Source organism: Idiotropiscis lumnitzeri, chromosome 15 (assembly GCF_059441095.1).
Source record: "Idiotropiscis lumnitzeri isolate Australia: NSW breed Sydney's pygmy pipehorse chromosome 15, RoL_Ilum_1.0, whole genome shotgun sequence".
NCBI classification, from domain to species: Eukaryota; Metazoa; Chordata; class Actinopteri; order Syngnathiformes; family Syngnathidae; genus Idiotropiscis; species Idiotropiscis lumnitzeri.
Window position 1 is genome coordinate 1,355,001 of NC_142405.1, and position 24,552 is coordinate 1,379,552.

At 47.4% G+C, this 24,552-nt stretch overlaps 1 protein-coding gene across 1 annotated transcript; it reads right to left on the bottom strand.

Moving 5' to 3' along the window:
- Window positions 1-610: 610 nt before the first annotated feature.
- On the bottom strand, window positions 611-13,486 carry s1pr2 (sphingosine-1-phosphate receptor 2). Its single transcript, XM_088316190.1, has 2 exons — window positions 13,191-13,486; window positions 611-2,157 (listed from the first exon to the last, which is right to left on the bottom strand). Exon 2 carries the CDS (start codon window positions 2,069-2,071, stop codon window positions 956-958), a length of 1,116 nt encoding a protein of 371 aa, XP_088172316.1. The 5' UTR covers window positions 2,072-2,157; window positions 13,191-13,486; the 3' UTR covers window positions 611-955.
- Window positions 13,487-24,552: the final 11,066 nt, after the last annotated feature.

Consider the following 24,552-nt stretch of genomic DNA (forward strand, 5'->3'; position numbering starts at 1 on the left):
TTTATGACATTTTCGAGATACTGTACGTTTTCTTTTTAATGATTTGCTTTGGCTTTAAATTGGTTTAAATCACTTCACAAATAGCAGCAGTTTGGCAAATAGCGACCAATGCCAGAAAAATGACGTTTCAAACTGTTAAATTTAACTCCCTGTTGACGTTTAACACAAGCAAACGTTTAAATTTAATGGCGTGATAGCTTCATGCTAACATAATGCAAATTGCCATTTGTAAGAGTTCGCCTCAAAAGCTGTGCTTTTTGAGAACCATTTAAGCGATCACACAAATGGTGGAGCAATACATGTAGACAGATAATATAACCATACTCACGTGCTAATATTTTTTATCCTCTGCCCAATACGACTAAATATTACCGCATCTTACGGCGTCAACTGCGGTAATTGTAGAAGTGCTATTCTAATTTGTTTGTGTCTCCATGACATGTCATTATATCATGAAATCATGATGCGCACACTATTTATTATTATAACGTATACTATTATTCAGTGCGATTTTTTTTTCTTCTCAGAAAACACATTTTTGTGGGTCGAAACGGATTAACGGCATTTCCATTCATTTCAAGGGGCAGCAAGGACAATTTGAGACGCGAGTGTGAATCCAACTCGTATCTCAAGGCACGGTATTTGTGTCCTTTTGGAAGTCGGCAATCAGAGTAGGACCAAAACGTGGACCTCACTTGCATGTTTTGGGAATGTGGAGTACCTGAAGAAAAGGACAGAGAGAACATGCCGTCACCCTCAGAATTGTGAGGCTTGATTGATTTGAGATCCCAATTATGCCACTTGAGAGCTCCAAAAAAATATGCAGCGTAAATCCAGCCTGGAATTCATTCAAATGATTCGTCGGGAGACCCACGGACAGTTTCACATTCCCCGAGCAGCCCGATGTGAAAAAAGTGGCCCGGCAATTGCCTCGGCTCTCTCCTCTCGGGCGGCGTCACACGCAAGTGGTGCAGTTCTGCATGATGGGCGTGGTCTGATGTTCGTGTTTGTGCGTGCAGTGCTCCTGCGAGCTGGAGCTCTTGAGCGGCACCAGGCAGCGCTCGGCGGGCCGCCCGCTCTGCAGCACGCCCCAGCAGCACAGCACGCGCAGGAACTCCTTGCGCATGTCCTTGCTGCGCAGCGTGTAGATGACCGGGTTGAGCGCCGAGTTGAGCGTGGCGAAGCCGAAGAAGATGTTGGCCTTGTGCAGGATGGGGCACGACCGGATGGTGCAGGAGGAATCCAGGAGGAGGATGGTGAAGGCGGGCAGCCAGCACATGATGAAGACGCCGAGCACGATGGTGACCGTTTTCAAGAGGGCGTAGGCGGGCGAGTTGGTGGCTTCCTGGTGGCTGGAGCGCACGATCAAGTAGATCTTCACGTAGAGGATGACGATGGAGAGCAGGATGAGGCTGAAAATGGTCACCACGAAGAGGATGTACTTCTTGGAGTAGAGCGGCAGCACGGCCGAGCACTGCGGGAGGTTGTCGATGCAGTTCCAGCCCATGATGGGGAGCCCGCCCAGCAGGATGGACGTGACCCAGCAGGCGCCGATGAGCAGGAACATGCGGCACGTCTTGGTGGAGCCGTACACTTTGACCTTGGTGATGGCGATGTAGCGCTCGATGGCGATGGCCAGCAGGCTGAAGACGGACGCGGCCAGGGCGATGAAGGCCGTGCCCTCGCGGATGAACCACTGCACGGGCACCAGGTCGAAAGTCCGCGAGCCCGACAGGAAAATGTTGGCGATGTAGGCCGAGCCGGCCAGGAGGTCGGAGAAGGCCAGGTTGCCGATGAAGAAGAACATGGCCGAGTGGAACTTTTTGTTGCGGCACACGGCGATGAGCACCAGCAGGTTCTCCAGGATGATGATGGTGCACAGAACCACGATGATGATGCTCGGGTCCGTCAGCAACTTCTTGTCCTCGTAGCGCTTGTCCAGGTCCTCCAGGGTCATGTTCTTGGCGAACACGTAGTGGTAGGGGATCAGGGTCCGGTTGTAGTATTGCGAGTATCGGCTCCTCATGGCGACGAGCTGGCACGCCGCGGCGGCTTCGCGGCAAAGATTCATTCACTCTCGCCTTGAGGGAAGTTGCCGGAAGAGGGAGGAGAACGCCTGACCCGTAACCACGTCTCAGGAGCGCTACGTCGGGTCACCTGCGCACAAACACCAGAGAGTTCTTTGCTTACAAATAGCTGACGTTCATCTGTGTTCAAATCAAATAAATTCATCAAATAGAAATTAGAATGCGCTCTGGGAAGACTGAGACGGAATCAGTCGTCACGTTGCGATTTTCAATGATCTCCTCATCATTCGCGCGCGCTGAACACAAGACGTCGCCGCTTAACGCCCCCTCACACGTCTTTCCGACGCTTTTTGCACTCTCGCGATAATCCGGTGGCTTGTAAGAAATCTTCGCAGGAACTTATATTAATGCGCGTTCCCATTTTCAGATGCCGAGTTCAAGACGAGGGAAGGAAGCTGCCCGCTGGACAAAGACGACTTCATTGGCTGTGCGAAGGACACGTTCCACAAACGGCCGGCCCGAATGCTCTGCTGTCAACGCGAGGCATTTGTTGTTGGAACCAAAGCGTCCCACCGCAGCGAGTTATCTATCGTGCAGCAGCTCGAGAGCCATTTCTGCAAATCGCTGACGTCAAAACGCAAACATCTCAGCGTGACGTCTATTTCAGTCGACGGCAGGTGGCAGTACAGGAAATGCAGAAAAATGCCAAATTCCCATTCCACAAATGCAGCATTAATCAGAATATTGTTGAGACAAAAGAAGATTTTTGACTTGACTCCTGCGGGAAAAAGTCCAAAGAAATCAACGAGAACATTTGCAAAATTTCACGTTACTCGATAAGACTGAGAGTTGAAATGTTTTTGTGCAAGGAGCAATTTTCAAGCGCACAAATTTCCATCGCATTTGCGGAATAAAACGTAATCACCCTACGCTGGGTGAATTATTATCAGATGCAGACAGGAAGTGCCAGTCACGAGTGCACCGTCGAACGGTGTCAGGCTGACAGATGCCGAGAGCGATCGTCTTTGCAGGTGCTTTCGTGCTGATCTTTCCCCACATTGTCGGTTATTTTTTCAACAGCAACCATCCTGAAGTTGTTTACATTTTTTCAAAGACGACGACGAGTGGCAATCGTTGTTCGATACATTTCAGTTAGTGATGTGAATTCTCCATTTGAACGAATGAAGTTGCGCATTCAATTAGCGTTTGTTGGTGCGCAACAATATTGCATAAGATAACTTGAACAATTTATGTTTTTTAAAAAAAAAAATTCTACGCGCGCAAATGTTATTCAAACATACATCAAGTAGACGTATCGTATTCCTCGGTCGGGTTGACAAACAAGCATACCGGTGTGAAATCCACACAAGTGAACTTTGAACTGGTGTCGGGTTTTACGATCGCGCCACTCGAAGCCGTTTAAATATTCATACGACGCCGGCAAAAGTTAAAATCTGTCAAGTGAGTCTTAAAAAAAAAAAGGAGGAACTGTCGGGTAACAAAGGGGCAATCGAATCCGAGGAGGAGCTGGCGGCCTAAAAGCTGTCCGAAGTAACCCAATCCATGTGCGGCGCTGCTCTCGAAGTAATTCCACACAGATGCGACTCACGACGACTCGCTTCCTCGCTCGTGGTCGCACAAATCGTGAGTCGGGCGGTGCGAAAGCCACACAACGAGCGTGCATGTGGAACGGCATCTGGACACAATGGCAGGAATCCGAACGAGCGCACGCGCAAAAAGGAGCGCATCCGTGAGCATACCGAGCATATCCCCCCATGAAGACATGAAAAATATTTCTTCATCAATAAACATTCAGAACGACCCACAAGCAGAAAACCACAAACAATTGACGCCCCCCCCCCCCTGCGCCCCAAAAATGTTTATAATTGCCAACTGTACGTTCATAGTTCAAACCATAAATAGACCGCAAACGATGATGCCAAAACAGTTGAACGTCAATTCAAACTCATCTTTCATTACCCCCAAAAATAAATCTGACTGAAGATTCGTATTAAAAAAAAATGCACGTGTGGCTGAAAATCTCCGTCACAACCCAGGCTAAACCGAGCTACTACTCGACATACAAAGCTTGTCTTAGTTTGAGCTGAACAAAATCATTTCGGCAAATTATTTGGTTAGCATCACTTCATTCCCGCAAAAGCGCCATTCCAGTCAACGTGGGGGGGGGGGGGGGGGGGGAGCACCGCCTGGCCGCCGATAACCGTCTCAGTGTTTCCTCGAGCGGCAACGAAGAACAATCAAGTCGTTGAGCGCGACTCGACGGCCTTCATAATGCCGCCGCTCACTTTGCAGCTGGAGAGCTGGCAAGCCATGGAGTTACAGCTGCGGACAAATAGAAAAGAAGGCTTGAGACGGAGCACATGTGCCAGCCGCCGCCGCCGCCGCCGCCGCCCAATCACGTTCGCGGCTCAACTTCTGAACAACCGTTAAGTTCTAAATTGTTTTTAATAACGTTTGAGAAGATTGGATACATTTTGGGAATATTTGAACCCTTTTTTGTGGAATACTGGATGCGACCTCACACATAAATTGAATTTGAGACCCTTTGAAAGGACCCAAGAACGCTGAGCATGCATTTGAACTGTTACACAGCAAAAAAAACAAAAACTTCCTCTTTCATTTTGTATCATGACTGAACTAGAAAAGCAGGTTAGTACTGTTTTTTTTTTAATTACTATATTGCACATTGCGGGTCATTTTTCCCAGTCATATCATGATTCTTCCTTCCTTTTGATGGATGTCAAGCACACGCGATTATTTTTAAGCTAAATAAAGTCTCAAGAGGGAATTGAAGCCGTTTGTGGTTTTCCGTGCTCGCCGGCAGGTCAGCACACGACTGATCCGGCATGTGTTGTGGAGACAGCTCGCAGGTCTTCGTGTCACCAAGCTGGCGTCTGTCGTTACGCGAGGGGGGGGGGCGCCGGTTTCTCCCTCCACCCTATACCTTCTCCGCCGTGGCCCCGCCCCTTTACCTGCTCATGTTTGCTTTACATCGCCACGCCCATTCGGAATGACTTCCTGATATTTGACACCTCCGCACAAAATCTTGCAGTCACAGCTCACAGTTCTGAGGTTCGAATTTTGTCTCAGGCCTTCCGCTGAGGAGGTTGCATGTTCTGTCCGTGGGAACTTCTGAATTTCATAATGAGATGCATGTCAAGTTCATTAAAGTGTGAGCATTAACGCATGTTTGTCAATCTCTGCAACATGACGACATGCTGTCTAGATTTGGGGCAAAAAAAACAAAACGTTGACAAAGCGTCACGGCTGCAAGCGAGCGTGTTAGGACAAGTGACCGACGGATGAAAACAAAGCGGGCGCCGTCACCTGGCGCTCATTGCGGGCGCACGCCATCGAAACTTTCGATATCAAGCGGAAAGATGATGCTTCCTTCTTCAGTCCGAACCGTTCAAGCTTCGTGACAGCTGCACAAAAGCCACACTGGCTTTTTTTTTTTTTTTTTCCACCCCCCCCCCCCTCACCAACCCTTTCAAACACCCGATCATCTCCAATTAGCACCGCACCACCTGCTACCTGTGTCTCACTTTCACTTCTTACACGGCAGGAGCGCTGCCTCACCTTGTTTGGCTTTCTTTTGTTCTTCATTTCAGGAAAACCTTGATTGCGCTACACAATTTCAACTGTTTGGTGGCCGCGCAGACGTTTGTGGTTTGGAACGAACTTCCTGTCACCAAGGATGGCTTTGCACACACACGAAAAGAAATGTCTTTGCCGCTGTTACAATGAATTAAGTTATACAATAAAAAAACAACTTTTTTTTTAAACGGGCTTTAAAATCAATTTGATTCTTCTTTTGAATAGTTTTATTTCCTTTTGTTTATTGATGCATTCAAAAATATAATTGCAATGTAAATGAATGAATCAAATAAATTGATTTGCATTATTGATTGAAAATATTATATCGTTTAGTTTGCTCCAAGTGAGACGAACGGCAATGCAAAAGAAAAAACAACAAAAAACTACATTATTACCTCTCTACTTCATGGGAAAAAAACTAGAGCAAGCTGCAGTGTTGAATTGTCTCATCACTGCGGCCACTTAATTGGAGCGGGATGACATTGATTGACACCAACAGTGACAAACGTGTTGCATACAAAGCCAGCGCCCACGTCAACAAATTGGAAGGGGGCTCCTTTTGTGCAGCAACTAAACAGGAAACAGGGAACAGAGATGCTCCGCTGGCACGTGGCCAGCGTCTCCCTTCGTCTCCACCCTGAGGCTCATCTGAGCTGCACCGCATTATCGATCCACGATCAATACGCAGGCCCCACAAGCGCTGCTAATCCTTTGAACGACCCCCCCCCCCCCGTTGGTGCAGACGGATCACGAGCCCGCACGGTGCTGCTGGTTTAGTCTACGACCTTTGAGAGCCGATTTAAAAAAACAAAAAAGAAAAAAAACTGCGCTTCCATCCGTTAGATGTGACGGCTCGCACGTATGTGACGCGCATTCTCTGCCCTCCTGCACTCAAGTTGAAAGTGTCAAGATTTTGGTTTAGTAATTCGTTTCCAGTTTTGGCCTTGCCTTCTGTCTCGTCAAGTCGATCGTGTCCACCTGTGTTGGTTTACCCAAGGCCTTGTGTTAACCAATCAGCTCCTTCCAACCCTCCGTGTCTTGTCCAGGTGCTCGTCGTTGTCTCGTCAATTTCTTTGTATTTAGTTGAGCCCTTGTCAGTGATTCGTGTACCTTTTCCCGGTCCGCGTCCGTCCCGCTTGTCTCGTCAAGTTTACATAAGTCATGTCGTTGTTTTTGTTGCTTCTGGTTGTGTTGTACTTTTGTTGTTTTTTTGATTAAATTCCCCTCCCTCGCTTCCCTGCGTTTGGGTCCTCCTCGATCTCCACCTCAACGTGACAGAAATGAGCCGTGCGGCAAATTGGCCTCAAAATTCGGCAAAATCCAAAAGTAGTCAGATTTGCATTTCCACCGAGAGACTCCACACTCTTGATGTGCAACAAGTAGGTGTGATTTTTTTTTTCTGGTTAGCAAGGTACTTTCTATTTTTAAGGCCAACGACAATTTGTTCTTGTTGACGAATTGCGATTTGGTGTCCATTAGATCATCATCAAAATCGATGAAGTGGGCGGGGCCGAGTTCAACAGCGCGGGACCGGCACGTAAGACGATGACGCGGCCGCGATCTGGTTTTGAAACGGCAGAAAATCACAAAGCGGCGCCTCCAAGAGGAAGTTCAAACGAGGAAGAGGAGAGGTGCGTGGCCCGCAATCGCCGCTTGTTCTGAAACTCAGAAAAGCTTTGCGCTGCTTCAGAACATGAATCGATTCACAAAAAAACGCAAAGGTGACAAAAGTTTCTAAAGACGAGCTAGAAATGAGAGCTTAACTTTCATTGTCATCGTTAACTCATTTACTACCATTGACGGCTAAAGACGTCAAAGATCCATTTTTTTCCATTCTTCACTTCCAATATACAAGACATATTGTTGAAGAAATAAAAGTCTTCAAGTGTCAATCAAAAGTGAGCAACAAACATTTTTGCTCAGAGGATTGAACGTATCAGTTGCATAAGTTTCTTTACGTCACCTCAGCATTGGATGACAGCAGACAGAACAAAACACTTCCTCTTTTAGTGACAGATAAAACACTTCCCTGGTTTTTGCATTTCTTTGTCTTCAAAACCCAAACCTTGCGTGGTCTTTGTTCCATGCCCCACAAAAAAAAGAGAAAAAAACATACTTCATTAAAACCGCCCATAGGCGTCTGGATATTGGTGGCGGGAGGGTGGGGGTGAAAATGGGTGCCCTCAATTCATGGTGGGGGTCTCGTCTTTTAATTAGGGATTACCCTTTTCGCTTGTCAACGAGTCTGACAGTTTGGGCACAGTCTCTTCCGTGCGTGTCAATGCCGTTTAGGCAATCCGGTGACGAAGGTGGACTTGCCTTCCTCACTCACGTCCAGCGCAGGAAGTTTGCCATGCTTTATTTATGGCAGATGTTCTTGCTGCGTTTGAGCTTTGGTTGGGGGGGCGAGGGGGGGGCTTGGGAGACAAAGAGCTGTGTAAACAAGGGCATCATAGCGCCTCGAGAGCTCTAACCCACATGAGTGGACCAGACACCCCCCTTGCACAAAATCCCTAATATAGTCTACTTATACCGGAGGGGGGGGGGGCTGGGCTGAGGTTTCTTCAAAGGTGGCACCTCAGAGGCAAAATACAAGGCCATGGTGTTTATTTGCTTTAAAGGCATCTTGTTTAGATGAAATATTTTCACACACAAAAAAAAATCAATCGAGGACAAATCATGCCTTCCTCGTGGCAGCCCGTTTCTGTTGGTGCGGCTCTTTTGGATTCAGTTGCGGATTTTGACTTATTTTGAAAGGCCTACAGAATTTTGTGTTCTAAAGATATCAAAAGATGGAGCTACGACGCAAAAAAAAAACAACGTATAAATACGTCTTTGGGAGGCGGGGATGACAATTTCGATTTTTGTCTTTTGGATTGAATGAGTTATTTTCTGATTTGATGTCTGTCATTTTTTATGCTAAAAAATGAGGTCACTCTTTGGTTGCAGCTGCTCATACAGGTTCCAAATGATAATGACGCTAGCACGAGCTGTCCTCATCAAAGTCTGTGCTTACCCTGCGATCGGGCAAAGAACTTTTAACGCTTTTGACGTTATCTTTCAAACACTTTCTCAAAGGTCACAGAGCCATGAGTAATTTATTCAATTAAAAAAAAAAAAAAGCAGTCCAATAAGCAGAAATGAGTTTGCACTACTTACCTTCATGACTGACCAGTTCCTTCTGCGTCATCGTTATTACAGTCATAAATACATAAATGTCAACGGTTTTCATTCGGAACATGGCAACAGACGCGCCAACTTGACTAGATTCACACACAGGAGCCTTCCGCCGAATTGTGACATTTCTGCCTTTCAAGCCCATCATCATCATCGTCACTTTCAACATCCTCCTCCGCCCTCATTTTACACATCACAGAGACTCAAAGGACAGGCTGTAAAGAGCCGAGGTTCATTCTTGCCACCGTTGTCAAAATCAAAAAGCGACATTCGTGTGGCTTTACTTTAAATGCAATCGAACGTAAGCGCGGTGAGGTCGACCACGAAAAAAAAAAAACATTTAAAAATCTGACACCTTCCTTGTTCACATCGTCACAATGAGCTCAAGCTAATGAATGGTTTGCAACCCTCTTTTTCGGACTCCATTGTCCTCGCCTCTCCTCGCTCTCATTCTTCTCTGAACTCCGGACCTTGAACTCCGCCCCTTCTCATGTTCACGTGAACTTTTAGAGGTGGCGACGAGACATATTGGTGAACGGTTTCCATGGCGTGACTGCAACCTCCACACTTGTTCCACCGCATGAACTGCACCAACGTGGGGGGGTGGGGCGGGGGGGAGGAGCCATGTGTTGACAACAACCGTGAACTGGAACATGATACCATCAAGCCTGCCTTCCACTGCCGCTGCCAAGCACCCGCTGATAAGATGCTGGACTGACGGACGAACGTCCATCCATCCTCACACGCCAGCAAAAATGGACAAAGCGCAAAGACTCCCCCAAGCAAACACAAATCCATTAGCAGGGGGGGGGGGGTCTTGACAACATGGTTGCCTAGAAAGGAAACCTGGCTGCTGTGCTTTTTACGCCCTGAAACAACTTGTCCACGTCTTGGATCTCCCGCGATGATGTCAACTCTTTTCTTGCGGCGAGCGACAATCTGCGATTAGTCACCGGTGCATGGAAAGATTTTGATGACAACACCCAAAATCACGCTGTTGCCTGCCAAAAAAGGACAACTTGCATTTATTGGCGATTTGAAAACACGCTACGTGTGGTCCTAAGAGACGCTTCTTGATCGAGTAATTAATCAATCGTGGGTGGGCGAGGATCCGTGCCCCTTACGGCGTCGTCTTAAGAGACATTTTGGACCGTTGTACGATAAAACTGCGGCAAAAGTTCGGGAAAGACCGTTTATGTTTGCGCATGGCAACCTGACAGCTCCAGTCGGCCGGACGATTCGAAAGCTAAGAAAAAGATGCGTGGCTCACGGGTGGTTTGAAGGTAACCCCGTTGAGTTTTGCAGCTGCACAAACAAAGACAACTCCATAACAAAGACTCCCAAGTGGGAGGAAGAACAAGGAGGAGGAAGGCCATCCTCGCGTCTACCTGCTCTCGCACTTTTCTCGTCATGTAGCGCCGCAGAATGGTCAGTGGTCAGAAAAACCGAGACGTGACCGCACCGATGAAACCGTTGCCGTACACTTCATAATTCATTCAGTGTAACCTCAAGCGAAGCGCCGTCCAAAACCAGAAACCTGACATTCGAGAGCCGGTGGGACACGGTATCATTCTAAACGTCCCCCTGCCAACGCGGATTGAGTCCTCACAAGGTTGCTGTAAAACTCACGTGCTGTGTGTGGCGTGCCTCTAAGGCAGTGCTTCTCAAATCGTGGGGCGGGCCCCCCTGGAGGAGGCGTGTGTGACCCTGGGGAACATGCTTATTTTTTTTCCCGCCATACTACAATAAAGTGGAATTGCACATCCACTCCAGTAGGTGACAGTGGGGGGGGGGGGGTGAATTGTTTTCTTCTTGCTGGGGGGGGGGGCGTTACAGAAAATAATTGAGAAGCACTGGTCTGAGGCCTTTACCGAAAAACCAACTCTCTGGACCGTTTCAGCCAATCAGAAGCCTGAAGAACGTCCTATCTGGAAAAGGGCTAATAAAAAAATATCAAAGTCCGTGTCGGTTGCTTGCGAAGTGAAAATGATTCTTGTATATCATAAAGCCAAAGCATAAAATGTGCGCACGTAAGGAGACGGCGGTCACGTCATCCGAAGGACGCGAGCCAATAAAAACGTCGGTTTTCCCCGTCTACACACAAACGCTGACAATAGTTTTTGGAAAGTCTTCACGCTGGTTTTCACGGCCCTAAAAGAGTGGATGAAAGGCCGGAAGATTTTTTTTTTTTTTCTTTTTAAAAATACTCTGTCTGGCCTCGCAGGTTTTGGGCTTGACTTTTGAAATGAAATGTGACAGGAGTCGCATGTACGCTTTAGCGAGCGTCAGGATATCCTGGCATGCCGCTACAAGAAGTCTGCGCCTGGTCACGGTGTGTTGAAGTTCCGAGGGAAAGCAAAAGGGGGGGGGGGGCATGAGGGGGGGTTCTTCTAGTTTGCTCAAGTCCCTCAAGTGGAAAAGGAATGTAAGAGGACTTAATGGGTTTTTCATTGACTGAGACACCTCCGTACTCGAGACGAGCCTGCGTGAATGTGGAGATGATAACCGACGCTTGCGGGATGTTGAGTGCATCTAAAATTGGCTTTAAAAAAAAAAAAAAAAATCGCAAGACGCCGTATATTTCCCAGATGGCCGACACTCCCTGTTCTTGGCTGTGAATCAGAAAGCAACACGCTGCCGGTGTTGTGTTGTGACTTGTGAGAAGAGAAGGCGTTTTTTTATTTCTTTTTTTATTTTGGATGATCCTGCGTCTGCCACACCCTCCAAAATTGTTTTTCAGGCTGTGAGTGGGGGCCAACCGGCCAGAACTGTCAGAAGTCCAACTCGAAACTTCTGCATTGTCACATGTGATCCGTCACTCTTCTTCTTCTCTGCGCTGGCGGTTTCGCTTAACCAAGTCGTCGCCTCCGGCCGTGCACTCCTCAGATCTTTCGGCGTCGTTCGCCGTCCGTTGGCGCTGCATAAAGTGCCGTGTGTCGACAATCAAAGACGAGTCACCCTCCCAAAAGAAAAGCCGCCTCGCTGTTCGCGGACCGCTCCCAGGCCTCGGCTGAAACCCGAGCGTCCTCCGAGGGGGGATCCGACATAACGGCCCCTCAACCCCCCCCCCCCCCCCCCCACCCCGCTGACCGAGTCCAGTTGGAAAAAGAAACCCGAAGGACTTTTTAGGTTTCGCATGACTTGTGTCCGATGATGTCCCGAGAGGTACTGCTGTTGAAGGCAGGTATGAAAAAAACGGGCTCAAAAATCCAGCTGGACCATCGTCGCGTCGACCCCGCTCGCCCGCTCGCTCGCTCGCTCGCTCGGTGGTATGCTGGGATTGCCCAAGAAGAGGCAACCCAAAATAAACGGAGCAACTGCGTCGCGACACGGCCAATCAATGAAGCTGCCGACAGAACCTTCCACGCTTGATAAGCCCTCAACCGATGCTGCCGAGCGCGTTTCCTCCTCACGCGCTCGGCCGTGATGTTATCACATGCGCGTTTTTTGTCTTATCCAAGCTGCATCAACATATTCACCTTTTTTTTCTTTTTTTTTTTGCCTTCGGATCATAACATTGCCACACATGCTGCAGCTTTTCCCGACCCCAGCAGAGCCAATGATGGATCAGCGCTTTTATCTGAGCAATAAACATGATTTCCTCCGCCTTATCATCTTATCTCAGTGATTTGGCACGTCTCGCCAAAGCACTGCCGACACCTCCAGACCTGCTTTTAGTCTTTAGGAAACAACCTGCACCAGTTCAGGTCGCTTTTTTCTTTTTTTTTTCGAGGGGGACCGCGGTGATGCCTTTTTTTAAGAAAGTCGTGACGGTCTTTGTATGTGCTTTCTACAACAGGAGTGTGTTAATTCTACCATTGTTTGCGCAGTGAATTGCCTTTCTCTGGGGAGGACATCTCTGACCCAAGAGATTTAGCCAGAACATAAGGAGGGGGGGGCGGTGGGGTGGGGGGGGGCGGGGGGGGGGTCATGGTGTTGGTGATAATGGAGGCCTTTGTCTTATTAATACATCCTTTCAGTACAATGCCTTCTTTAGAGTGACGGATGAACAAGCCTCAACAACATCGGAGGGGTCATAGCAGTGGGGGGGGCACAGCAGGATGCGCAACGGTTTTCAGAACCCCCCCCCCTTTCAGCCAGCAACACCCCCATGTACGTGCATGCAGAAGACAACAAATGATGCAGAGCTCACTGTACACTCATCGTTCTCTATTTAATGTTTAACGACTCCGTGTGAGGCATTAAAGACACGCGCACACGCGCGCCATGACGCGCATTTGCAGCGGTTGCCACATCTGCGCTTCGACTTTCGCTTTAGCGCCAAACTTTGGCGAGGAAAAAAAAAACTCCCTTTGTTAGCATCTTACAGTATGTCGAACTGTCACTCTTCCATGTTCAAAAACTTACCCCATGGGAGAGAAAAGATGACTTTGGTCCGCCCTGGCGCTCACATATAGTCACCAAAACTTGCAGAACAAAACAAAAAAAGTTCGGATCTCCAGCTCCAATCCAGCGGATGACAATCACGACCGTTTTGGTGGCAAGACGCGCCGTCTGGTCCGTGCTGGGAGACGATCCATAGCGGACCCAAAGTGAAGCGGACTCTGGTGCGAGTCCAATCAACTGTCGGGAGCGACGGAGGCTTCCAAAATTTAAAAAAAAAAAAAAAAAAAAGTGTCCCGCAGCGGTGTCGCTTTGTCGGATCCAGCTGCACGTCTGCCGCAGCACGAGTGCTCGTCCTGCTGCTGAACACAAACTCTCACACGCGCACACTCCAGAGGCGGGGAGACGCGCGTATGACGCCATCGCCACGCACGCGCACGCTTTCGCTTACGCACACACACGGAAGGACACATTAGAGTCGTGGGATAATATGAGAAATGTACTTTTTTTAAACAGAATTTTTGAGATGAATTAATTATCAATTATTAATTATTAATTTGAGGAAAAGATGAAATGTTACCACAGGAAGACATTGCTGTACAGATAAAAGTGCTCCAAAAGAAAACGTGGAGTTAAATATGCTTTTGTTCACAACTTGTACTTGAATGGGACAAGCTAGCAATTTGAAGGCAGGAACATGCATGGTGGCCATTGGGAAATTTGGAACCAGTCCAGAATGACCGGTTCAAATCAGGCTGACATGGAACAGTGATTTTTATTTTATTTTTTTTCTCCAACTTTTAACAAGTTGGGTGGGTGGGTGGAGTCCAGAAATAACCAGACAGGTGTGCCAGATTGTTGTATTATGCATCATAGATGACAAAAATGGTGAGACCTAAAATCGCGGTCACCGCTCATTTGCAGACTCACCATGCGGCACGGGGAACAAAATGTTCAGGCTTTGATTGTGCGTTATCTCAAATTCCCCGGCCAGATTTTGGACCCAGTACAACCCTGTTTGAGGGGACACCAAAAGATTAGCCGACTATGTCTTCCATTCTTCACTGTGAACTTAGGAAAAAGGATTCACTTTAAGGCATCTAACGAACAAACAAATAAACACAAACTAGGCAGAGGTAATAAGTTTTGCAGCATATTTTTTTTTGGGGGGGGGGGGGCGTTACACAAATCAAATCCAGATGTTCCACCTCCTCACTTCCTCTCCCCCTGATGCAGATCCCAGCGTGCCACCGAGTCCTCGCTTTTCCCAACTAATCTCGCTTCCTCTGTGAGTAGCTGAAAGAAGCAACGGGGCTTTTTGCGCTTTCAAACTGTGACCCACGGCAGCGTTTCACATTTCAATTCCGCAATCGGACTGACCAAACATTCTGAACATTAGCGTCTGTCCCCGATCATACCGTGCGATGATCAGCATTTTTTTTTGTCAGTCATCGTCAATCGTTGAGGCAGGTGCTCCTTGTGTTCGGCTTCATCGTCATTTCTGGCCGAGTCATCGACAGCGAGCGCTTGCGATGTCTCAGCTGGATTGCGGTTATTGCTTTTCATCATGTTCGTAAGCAGAGTTGTGTCTCGCACTTGCCCGAGGAAGTGGATTCATGTTACTTAAAGCCCGGAGAGCAGGGGTGGGCAAACTTTTGGATTGGCGGGCGACAATGGGTTCTAAAATTTGACGGAGGAGCAGATGGATGGAGGGTTTTGGTAACCTCACCTCATCAGAGAAAAAAAATACATTTAATTTTAAATGAAAGTCAACAAAAGCCTTACAATAATATATATGTCTTTGAAAAAGCGGGCCGGATTGAAACGTTTAACGGGCCGCATGTGGCCCCCGGGCCGTAGTTTAGCCACGCCTGCTTGAGAGCGTCATCATCACTTGGGTGGACTCGCTCTCATGATGACTGCATGGGGAGAATTCCCTCCTGAGGCAAACGCTTTTGCGAGTGACATCAAAACACTCCCAGAGGAGCCTCCAGCTCACAACCTCCACCTGTGAGGGACAACAAACCAAAAAAAAAGCAGACGGGTCCACGCTGAGGCATCTCAGCTACTTTTGACTCATGTCGTGTCTGCCCGTGGTTGACTCGGGGGAGAGAACGGCAACAAGATTGTGCAACACACACTCCCCGCCGCCCCCGCAGCAGCTGGTATGTGGAAAGTGTTCAGGCTGCACAGAAGAGTTTTTTTTTGTTTTTTTTTCACACGTGTCAGGTTGCGAGTACGGCGGGACGTGTCGCAGACGGCAATTGATGCCGCGTCTTTTTTACGACGGGACACTCTCAGGAGTTTGTCGGCTGGAGCTGCCTGCTTTTCGGCACTTTTTGTTTAAGGGAGGGTGCGCGAGCCCTGACCTCACTTCCTGTCGGGGCTCCTCACAAGCATTCCATTGTCTGTGAGAATGTGCGCGGGCTCCGGGGACTCTGCACATCTGGCGGCTGTTATTAGCGGCCTCCGACAGCCACCGAGCCGGGCAGCACCGGCGCACGCTAGATGATGGTGGACGTGCGTCTCGCATAAGCGAACGTTTCTTTCACAAGCTTGCGTTTCACAAGACAGGAAGATGATTGGATTTCTCTTGTGACTGTGAGGACAGACCTCGAGGGGGGAGAGAATTGCAACAAACGGTTTTATAGCTAACGCGATTGATATTTGAGGCTTCTGCCCGTTCGCTTAGCTCAGTCCGTTAGCCTAGCCAGCTAGCTTAGCTTCGCATCTTGAACACAAAGATTTCAACTTTATAGTTCATGAATGTTGACCCTGATTACTCTCAGAAGGATGAAGGATGAAAAATTACAATGAACACATTCCAGACTGGCTTATTTTAGCTTAGCCTAGCTTAGCTGACGAACATTTCTCACACAGTGGACCAGTTGGCGGTCAAACAATTTGGAATTTGACCTCAAATTTGTTGCAAAACTCTTGTAACAAGCACTCTTCACCCTCCTTTTTCTTGATCTATTTTCTAATGCTAAAATGAACTCGTTTGGTGACCAGTGGGCTAACATGTGACATCCAGGTCACGTTTGATTTTAAAATTAAAACTCATTCACTACCATTGACGGCTAAGGACGTCAAAGATCTTTTTTTTTTTTTTTTACTTGGCTGGCAGTGAATGAGTTTAGAGATTAGAGAACAGGTGACCCACCTCTAAAGCTTACAAAATCGAATTTCGAGACTACAACAAGGCGGCTCGAGAGCGTGAAAAGTCGATGAGTCAGCGACAACACGTGGAGGCCTCAGCAGGTTCTTCAACATGAGCGTGATAGAGATTCTGCAGTGCAACTAATCCTTTCACTCACAACGCTCAACGAATAGCTTGACCCATAAAGACATTTCAGAATCTGGATACAGGAAGTTTGCCGAGGCCTTAAGGCATCAGTCACGGGATGCATCTCAGCAAAACGTAACACTTTTCACCCGCGCCACATGATTCGCTTCTGCAACTTCCCCGCAGAAATGCCGTAATGACCTAGATTTAACCGATGATGTCGTAAAGCGGCGAAATTCACTTCATGTGAGCAGGCACAAGACGGAGGCGGGGTCGGGGCCCCGCCTTGCTTGTTGTGCTCAATCTTCAACATCATAACATCAGAAGTGGAGAAGAAAAAAAAAGCCCGATTGGGAGACGGTGATGCGTATCGCTCAAGGCCCTCGACAGCGTGAAGTTGTTGTGTCTTGGAGTCAGGCTGGCTTACGTCTGTCTGCGCTGCAAACGGAGGGCGAAGAGCCGCATGTCTCTGCTTTTTGGAAGGAATCCGCGCACCCGCGCACCCCCCACCCTGAGATTTTGCAATCTTCTCTCATCGCTTATCTTTTCACCAATCGCTCGCTCTGGCGCTCTTTCTCGCTATGTTTCTTTCTCTCGCTCTCTGGCACAAAAGGAATGTTTTGAAAATCGCGTATTGGGCCACTGGACAAAAAAATGTGCTCATTACAAAAGGATATCCGGCGTTAAATGTGCGAGAGGAAATATCAAACATGAACAAATATATGACCGTGAAAAGTGGGAATTTGTCAAAATGGAACAAACAAAATAAACGTACAATTGTCTCACATCTTTCTAATGCCGACACATAAATAGGTTTTCTCACCGGGTTGTCTCAGGTCTTTTCCACGTCGCCACAATGAGGCACTCGAAAGCGACCACAAAGCACACAATCACACGTCGGCTCTCAAGTTTGATTGGTGGGCGACAATGGGTTCTAAAATTTGACAGAGGGGCCGGGAGCAGGAGCAGTTGGATGGGGTGTTTTGGTAACCTCACCTCATTGGAGAAAAAAAAGAAATGAAAATGAACAAAAACATTCCAACATAATTGCTGTCTTTTAAACGATTTAGAAAATAAAACATGAACAAGGTTTATTCATTTAATTTCTTTCAAGGTCGGCGGGCCCGATTAAAATGTTTAAGGGACCGCGTGTGGCCCCCGGGCCGTAGTTTGCCCACACCTGCCTTACAGGTTCTTTTCATCTGTTTATGCATCCTATTTTATTTTATTTTTTTTTTACATTTCCAGAATGTAAATAAATGTCCAAAATGACCCTTTTCAATTCAAACTCAACTTTAGTAAGCAGCCGTTCAATATGTTGCTTTTACAAACCAGCAGGAGCCTCCTGCTTGAGGCTTTATTGTTTTGTACTCCGTCCGCTAAGTCAAAGGCGGGGGTCTTGCTGGATAGTAAACGGGACCACATAGTTGGAAGGAGGTGCTGCAAAGGGGCAGAGTCATGACTTTTGCCGCTTCCTCCAGATTAGGTCGTGTTTACCAGAAGAAGGAGAAGTCGTCTTAGCTAAACACGTTCAAATCCACACTTCCATCACAAGTCAAAACTGTTCTCATTAACATAACGACGCTCTGCGTTGAAAGGAGCCATGCGGTCAAGCCGTCATTAGGTGCTCGAGGAGTTTGTCTTTTTTTTTTTTTAAGAAGGTCCAGAAACTACAAAGGCTTCAGCGTGGTGACACAATGGCACACATGCAAGTTGCTCGGCATTTAATCTTCTCGGGCATCACCATATGGCTCCCATCAGCCGAGCTTGACGTTTGTGACGCTAAATCACCGAGTCGAGGGGAAGTTCAAAAGGTGAGTCATCACTTTGCGTCAAGCCTTGCAGGACCTTCAAACGTAGCGTTGAAGTCGGCATTTCCTTGGAATTTCTGACTTGTGGCAAGGCAGACGATGAAAATGTAATAACTTGACCCTGAGAAGCATTTGCGACACAAAGTAGATTGTGAAAGTTGTCTTGTGAAAACAAGGCAAAAAAAATGTTTTCAGGTAAAATAGCATTTGCACGAACAATAGAACCAAACAAAATTCACACAATAAGAAAAAAAGAAAAATAATCTCGCAGCGATCACGTGAAAAGAAATACGATTGATGTTTCAATGCACACTAGTGTAAACGCTCGTCTCTCAGCATTCACTCCAAAACGATAAGATCATTTTCCGACGCATAGCTGTGTAAATGCTTGCAAGAAAAAATAAGAGGATGCTCAATCGTTGTTAAGCTCCATGCTGATTTTTTTTTTTTTTTTGTCAACATCTGTGAGCATTCAGCAACATCTGCGTTCATGCTTTGGCCTCAGCGTGAGCAAAATGCTTAACGCTCGTTGAGAAAGGAAAAAAGGGTGAATGCTCGTATGAGAAAACAGAACGTGAATGACGTGCGGAGGTGGAGGAAGTGAAGTTGGCCGGTTGAGGGTGAAAAAAAAAAAAAAAAGCTTTGGGTAAACAGGTCAAGCGTGCTCCCGATGGAATCTGGCTCGGAGAGGCCGGCATGCCGCCCGCCAGGAGGACTTTGTCCGCGTTGAGCTTTGTGTATTTTTTGCGAGAGGCACGGCGCCCGTTATTTGTTTAAAAGCCACCGAACAAAAGGCAGTTTGTCCAAACACGTGCGTCAAAGGTGCACATTTCTCCTCTTCTGCTTAACAAAGCAATGCCGCCTGACACTTGGTGGCTTTGGGGGAGGGAGGGGGGCATGGGGGGGGGTTCAATGTTGAGAGGTGGGGGTCGTATGTGTGTGTGGGGGGGGGGGGGGGGGTCATCAGATAAGAAAGATCAGGGTCAGGCCATTACTTTAATCCAAGGTGTGCGCATTAGCGTGCGTACGAGTGTTTCTTTTGTTAGCCGACCAGGAATCCTGGCCGCTGCCTCACACTCAAAACCACAAAGCACACACAGACGTACACTTTGTGGTCAAAGTGGTCAAATGTAGCACTGAAATAGACAAGAGAACAGCGGGGGCCTGAAAATCACACTTGTCAGACATAGCCTGGAGCACAACACACAACTAACCCTGGAAGCCAAGCAGCTAGCTAGCTAGCGAGCTAACTAGCAAATAGATAGATAGATTTATATTTAAAAAAAGAAAGAAATGGTAGCTAGCTAACGATCATGCTAAATGTTGCTAGTTACTGTACTGTAGGTTGACACAGGAAGTACAAACAAAGAAGAGGAAGTTAAAAGGGAACATGCAGGTGACTGAATCGGAATTGAAGGCCTCATGGAGCAAAACGCATCAAACCAAGAGCGAGATGGTGAAACCATCTTGAATTTGTAACATACTGGCTGATATATTGCACCTGATGGGAATAACATCCTCCTCGCTCCGACTTGGACGCTGTTTCCTGCCCTGAAGACAAGCTAAGTGTTGTTCCTTCTGCCGTTCTTCCAACGCAAACCTGTTGTCAACATCAACTTTTGATACTTTTTACCGCTTGACGACCATTTTGTGCCAAACCAAAACTCGGCTTCTCTTCCCCATGCTTCAACACATGCAAGTATTTGAAAGGCTTAAATAACGTGAAGGTGGAAAATACCTTGATAATCCCACATTGGAGATCCGAATTGGCCGTTGTTAATACATGCGATCGGCTGGCGACCAGTGCATCGCGTACCCTTCCTCTCCAGCTAGGATACGCTCCAGCACCCGCACGACCCTCATGGGGATTTGGAAAAAAATAATTGAACCAAGAAATAAAATAAACTGACAGTCAATGAAATCATAATGGAGCAAATTTGAACGAGTTTATGATCAACGTATCTACGGTTGCATATAAACCAAAGTGCGGTCGAGCTTAACACACCGCCCGGGACGCAAAGCTTTGATCCGCTGCCTGCATGCTTTCTTCCCATCACCGTCTCCTTTTTTTTTTTTTTTTTTTTTTTATTGGCTGCAGCTGGAACACCTCTTGGGCCCTCGCTCCGACACACTCCCATCCCAGCTCACCTCTGTTTGACTGAACCAAAGTAAATTATATGCAAGCGCAGCGGCGCAACGAGGGGACTATTCCGAACGTGTGTGTATAATATAATACGTCATGACGCGATGGCACGTCCGTCGTACGCTAACCTGGCCGCCGCGCCGGATCACTTCTCTCCTAAATGAGCGTTTAAAGAGCGTTTGCCTTCCTGCCGCTGCAATAAATCTTTTCCTTTTCCCGTGACCTTTAACCTCTGCATGAGAGGGGCTCCCGTGATAAGGCCTCGCGCTGAACCTGAGCAGCCACTCGGCTCTCTCGTAGGAATCAACTCGCACGAGGGAGGAGAAGGAAAGAAAATAGGCTGCAGTCTGTCATGCTCGTCAAGCTTCACCTGCAAAGTCGTATCATTTACGTGACGGAGACATCATTTATTATTCAGCTTTTATTGGGAACTCGTTGGAAATGTGTTGAATCATAACTGCCTCTTAGACTGATTAAATTAAATGTGTCCAAAAAAAAACCAACTCAGCATAATTTGGTTTTTGGTGCTTTAATTGCATGAATGCTGAAATGTTTTTGATCTTTTCTCCCACAAAATTATTTTGACATGCATCCGATTCACATCGTTCTAATTTCAACATACTGCAAAAATTCACGCCTCACAGGCTATTATTTTTCTCACTCCGAAAATTCACAGTTTTCCCTAAATTTCAATATTTTAAATAAAAACAAAACAAACTCAGGCTTCTAATTGGCTCCAAATATTCTTATAAATTTACAGCCATCAAAAAATGTTCTTCTCTTGAAAACGTCTTATTGGAATCTCACGACAAGTCAAAGAAAACGCAAATCCGAGTCTATCTTGGTCCAGACTTGGATTTTTTTTTTTGCCGCTTTAGAAAAATATCTCGCTGGTGTTTTACTGTCGTTTGAAAAACGAGGTTGAAATTGGTTTTGTGAAGTGAGGAGTGACGGGAGAGTTCGGCTTTATTGATTCAGCTGCCGCCGCGAGTGCGTGCGCCCGATGACCTCATGGGCCGCAGCCAATCAAGTTGCGAACGCCATCTCAGCGCTGCCAGGCTGTAATTGCCTCTTCAATTAAAGCCGAGTTAGCATCTACCACAGATGGCTTTGCACTTTTTCCTTTCATACAAATAAAAAAAAAATAAAATGCAGCCGAAACTCAATCCGACGTGATTATCGTAATTGCTCAGCAACCGGCAACATCCGAGTCCAAATGAAATCCAGTCTTTGGGGAAGAGCCGCAAGTGACTGGAGAGCGCCACCCTCGATTATGACAAATCGGCGCTGGAGCTTTTCACAAGATGACGAGTGTGATGATGAGCGCACGCCGATACTTGCCAGCTGGGGCTCCGTTCTGCTTCCACGTGTGTGTGAGTCACACCAGCCGAGCCTCGAGCGTCATTATCTCAGCCGCCTCCGAAGCGATGGAAACAATCGGCAATTAGAAGGGAAAAATTATAAATATTTACACTCATTTGACTTTTATTTCCGCTTCGAGTTTGGAGCGCAACTTCCGTCGTACGTTCTAAAGTAAGCTGGTCAAAAAGCGATTGCGCTCTTAATTTTCTTGTTCCTTTGTTTTTATTTTGGTTGCCGGAGAGACGATGTTTATGTGTTTCCAAATATTCCCCCCGCGCTGTCACGTCTTTGTCATTTTTCACCTTTCTGCTTCTGGAAAAGAGGGACTGGCTTTCTTCTTTAAAGACCTTGATTATTGTTTAGAACGCTTTATGCCATCTTGACTTCGAGCTTTCTTCTTCTCTCCTGTCTTGAAAATGGCCTCACAAGTGTATCTGCAATTAAATTCCCTCCTTCGGCCATTGTGGTTTAAAAAAGCAAGAATATATTTTTGATTTTCAAACTGTCGCCACTTCGGACTTTCTGTTGCATCGAATGCGCATAGCACCGCCCCCTCGCCAGTAAGCATCCAATCACAAGACACGTTCATCACCTTGAATGTAACCAACTCTGCCTGGCAACATGAGCTAGCGGAATTCTGATTGGCTAAAAACTCTCACCTAAAAATACAACTCTAGAAAATAATCAATGTGAAGAGTATGAGAATTTTTTTTCTTGACGATGTTCGGCCTTGAAGGTCTTGACCGCCCGCCACTGCCAAATGATGTGCACGACCTGCTTTGACAAGTTGTAATAACACTGCTCTAATTGTGTGACTCCCGCCTGGACCATCGTCGAGAGTCAAAGAATGTCGCAATAGGGAAAGTCGATTGGTTCCCGTTTTCCTTCCTGGAGAAGATTGATGTTTGAGGACCCGGTGACACATTGCTTCGTTTCCAGCTTCGGACCACTCTTGCCCCTCAACCTTTTCCTCAGGAAGGCCACAGATTCCTGGAAAAGTTGGAGTGAAGTTCTGGCTTCCATAAATCAAGCCCCCCCCCCCCCCCGACCACTCCTTGTTGAGTATGAAGGGAGAAACATCATCGCCTTTCCCTCCCTCCCTGAACCCCCCCACCGCCTACCTCCCACCTCCCGTTTCTGTGCCTCCCCCACCTCTCGGACTGTCAGACTGCACTGCAAGTATTGGAACTTCTTTGAACAAATCTCAGTTTCACTTTGAGCCGCTCGCCGTGCTTTCACATCTTTACGACGGCGTCTGTTGCACCACGTCGGCGTCAAGTGGCGCCGCTTCCGTCGACCCCACCGCTGCATTTAGCTGTCAGTGTTCTCAGCTTGCGGTCCTGGGTGTTGTTTTGCGTTTATAGCCTGCAATACAAGGCCTCGGTGCCATTCAGTCCGTCAAGTGTTCGGCGTCTACAGTCTGAAAAACAGAATGAAAAAAAACAAAAAACAAACGCGACCACAAAAGTGTTGCTCGCTCTTTTTTTTTTGCAAATCATGTGCAAAGTGCGGCGATGTGACATTTGGGGGTGGGAAAGTCACGCATGACAAGTGGTGTTATGTAAGAGCGTTTCTGGTTTTTTCTTTTTTTTTTCTGTACAAGGTCAGTGGAAAATCTTTTTATTGATTGTCCCGACTCGTGTGAGCGACAGAAAAGCCTCCGAGAGCATGCAAAGGTTTCGTCGACATATTCTAAATGCAGTGCTTCTTAAATAGTGGGGTGCGCCCCCCCCCCCTCCGGGGGTGCGCGGTGCGGCACTAAGAGGGGCGCGTGTGACCCTGCTTTTTTTCGGCCCTACTACAAGTGTAATTGCACATCCCCGCCAGTAGTTGGCAGTGTCGCTCTCCTTGCCCATCGTGTTCAGCGAGTCTTAACTCGACGGCGGAGGTTTGTTTTGCAACGAAAATGCGATTATTTAGAGTCGCGGCGGAGAGTGGGGCATACTAGTGTGGTGACTATTTATTGCGGGAGAGGAATGAACTCTCACTGCATCGCGATTCCTGACAGCTGACAAATTTCATATTGATCACACGGCTCAGTTTCAAGAAGAGCAAGGCCCACAGCTCTGGCGGGAACTTCATCACATAAACAGAGAACATCCGTAAACAGTTCCGAAAAGACCCGTTTGGACTTGCAGAGGGGCGGTGGGTGGGAAGGAGGACGATTGGGACAAAGTCGGGGGGTGAGAGAGTGAAGCACTGCAGCTGATATTCCCTCCATGGCGGCCAAGTTGGGAGGAGCAACAGCAGGCCGCCTGCGTGCTCCCCCTTTGGGACTTTGTGCCTGTACAAACAAAGTGATCCAGGGCCTCGGGTCTAATGGGAACCAGACCTGCTGAAGGAGCCAAAACCCTCCCCTTTGGTCCTCTCCTCTTTGCCTTCCGACCAAGCTGAAGGACGCTCTTCAATTATGACAACCAGACCTGAAAATGTCGGCCCACATTTCGCAATCCTTTTCCTGGCGTTGGTTCCCACACGCCAACCGTTGATGACCTTCTCGACTTGCCGTGCGGCCGCACTTATCTTCACTTTCTCTCGCTTCTAAATGCTTCCTCTATCACGACTCCCCTCTCCCACTTTCTATTAATAACGCTTTCAATTGACTTCCGATCATCCTGATGACCTTTGACCCCACCCCGGTCCATAGCTCTGGCTCTTTCCAACGAAGCACACCACAGGCCTCTTCGACCTTGCATGACTCAGCACTGTCGCAAAAAATAAATGAAAAAAAATGGTCAGAAAAGATCATAAACCTGCAAAGTTCAATCTGCTTTTTCCAATTTT

Bases quoted from the DNA above. Each gene is read 5' to 3' on its own strand.
- s1pr2 (XM_088316190.1), bottom strand. From the start codon at position 2,071: ATGAATCTTTGCCGCGAAGCCGCCGCGGCGTGCCAGCTCGTCGCCATG.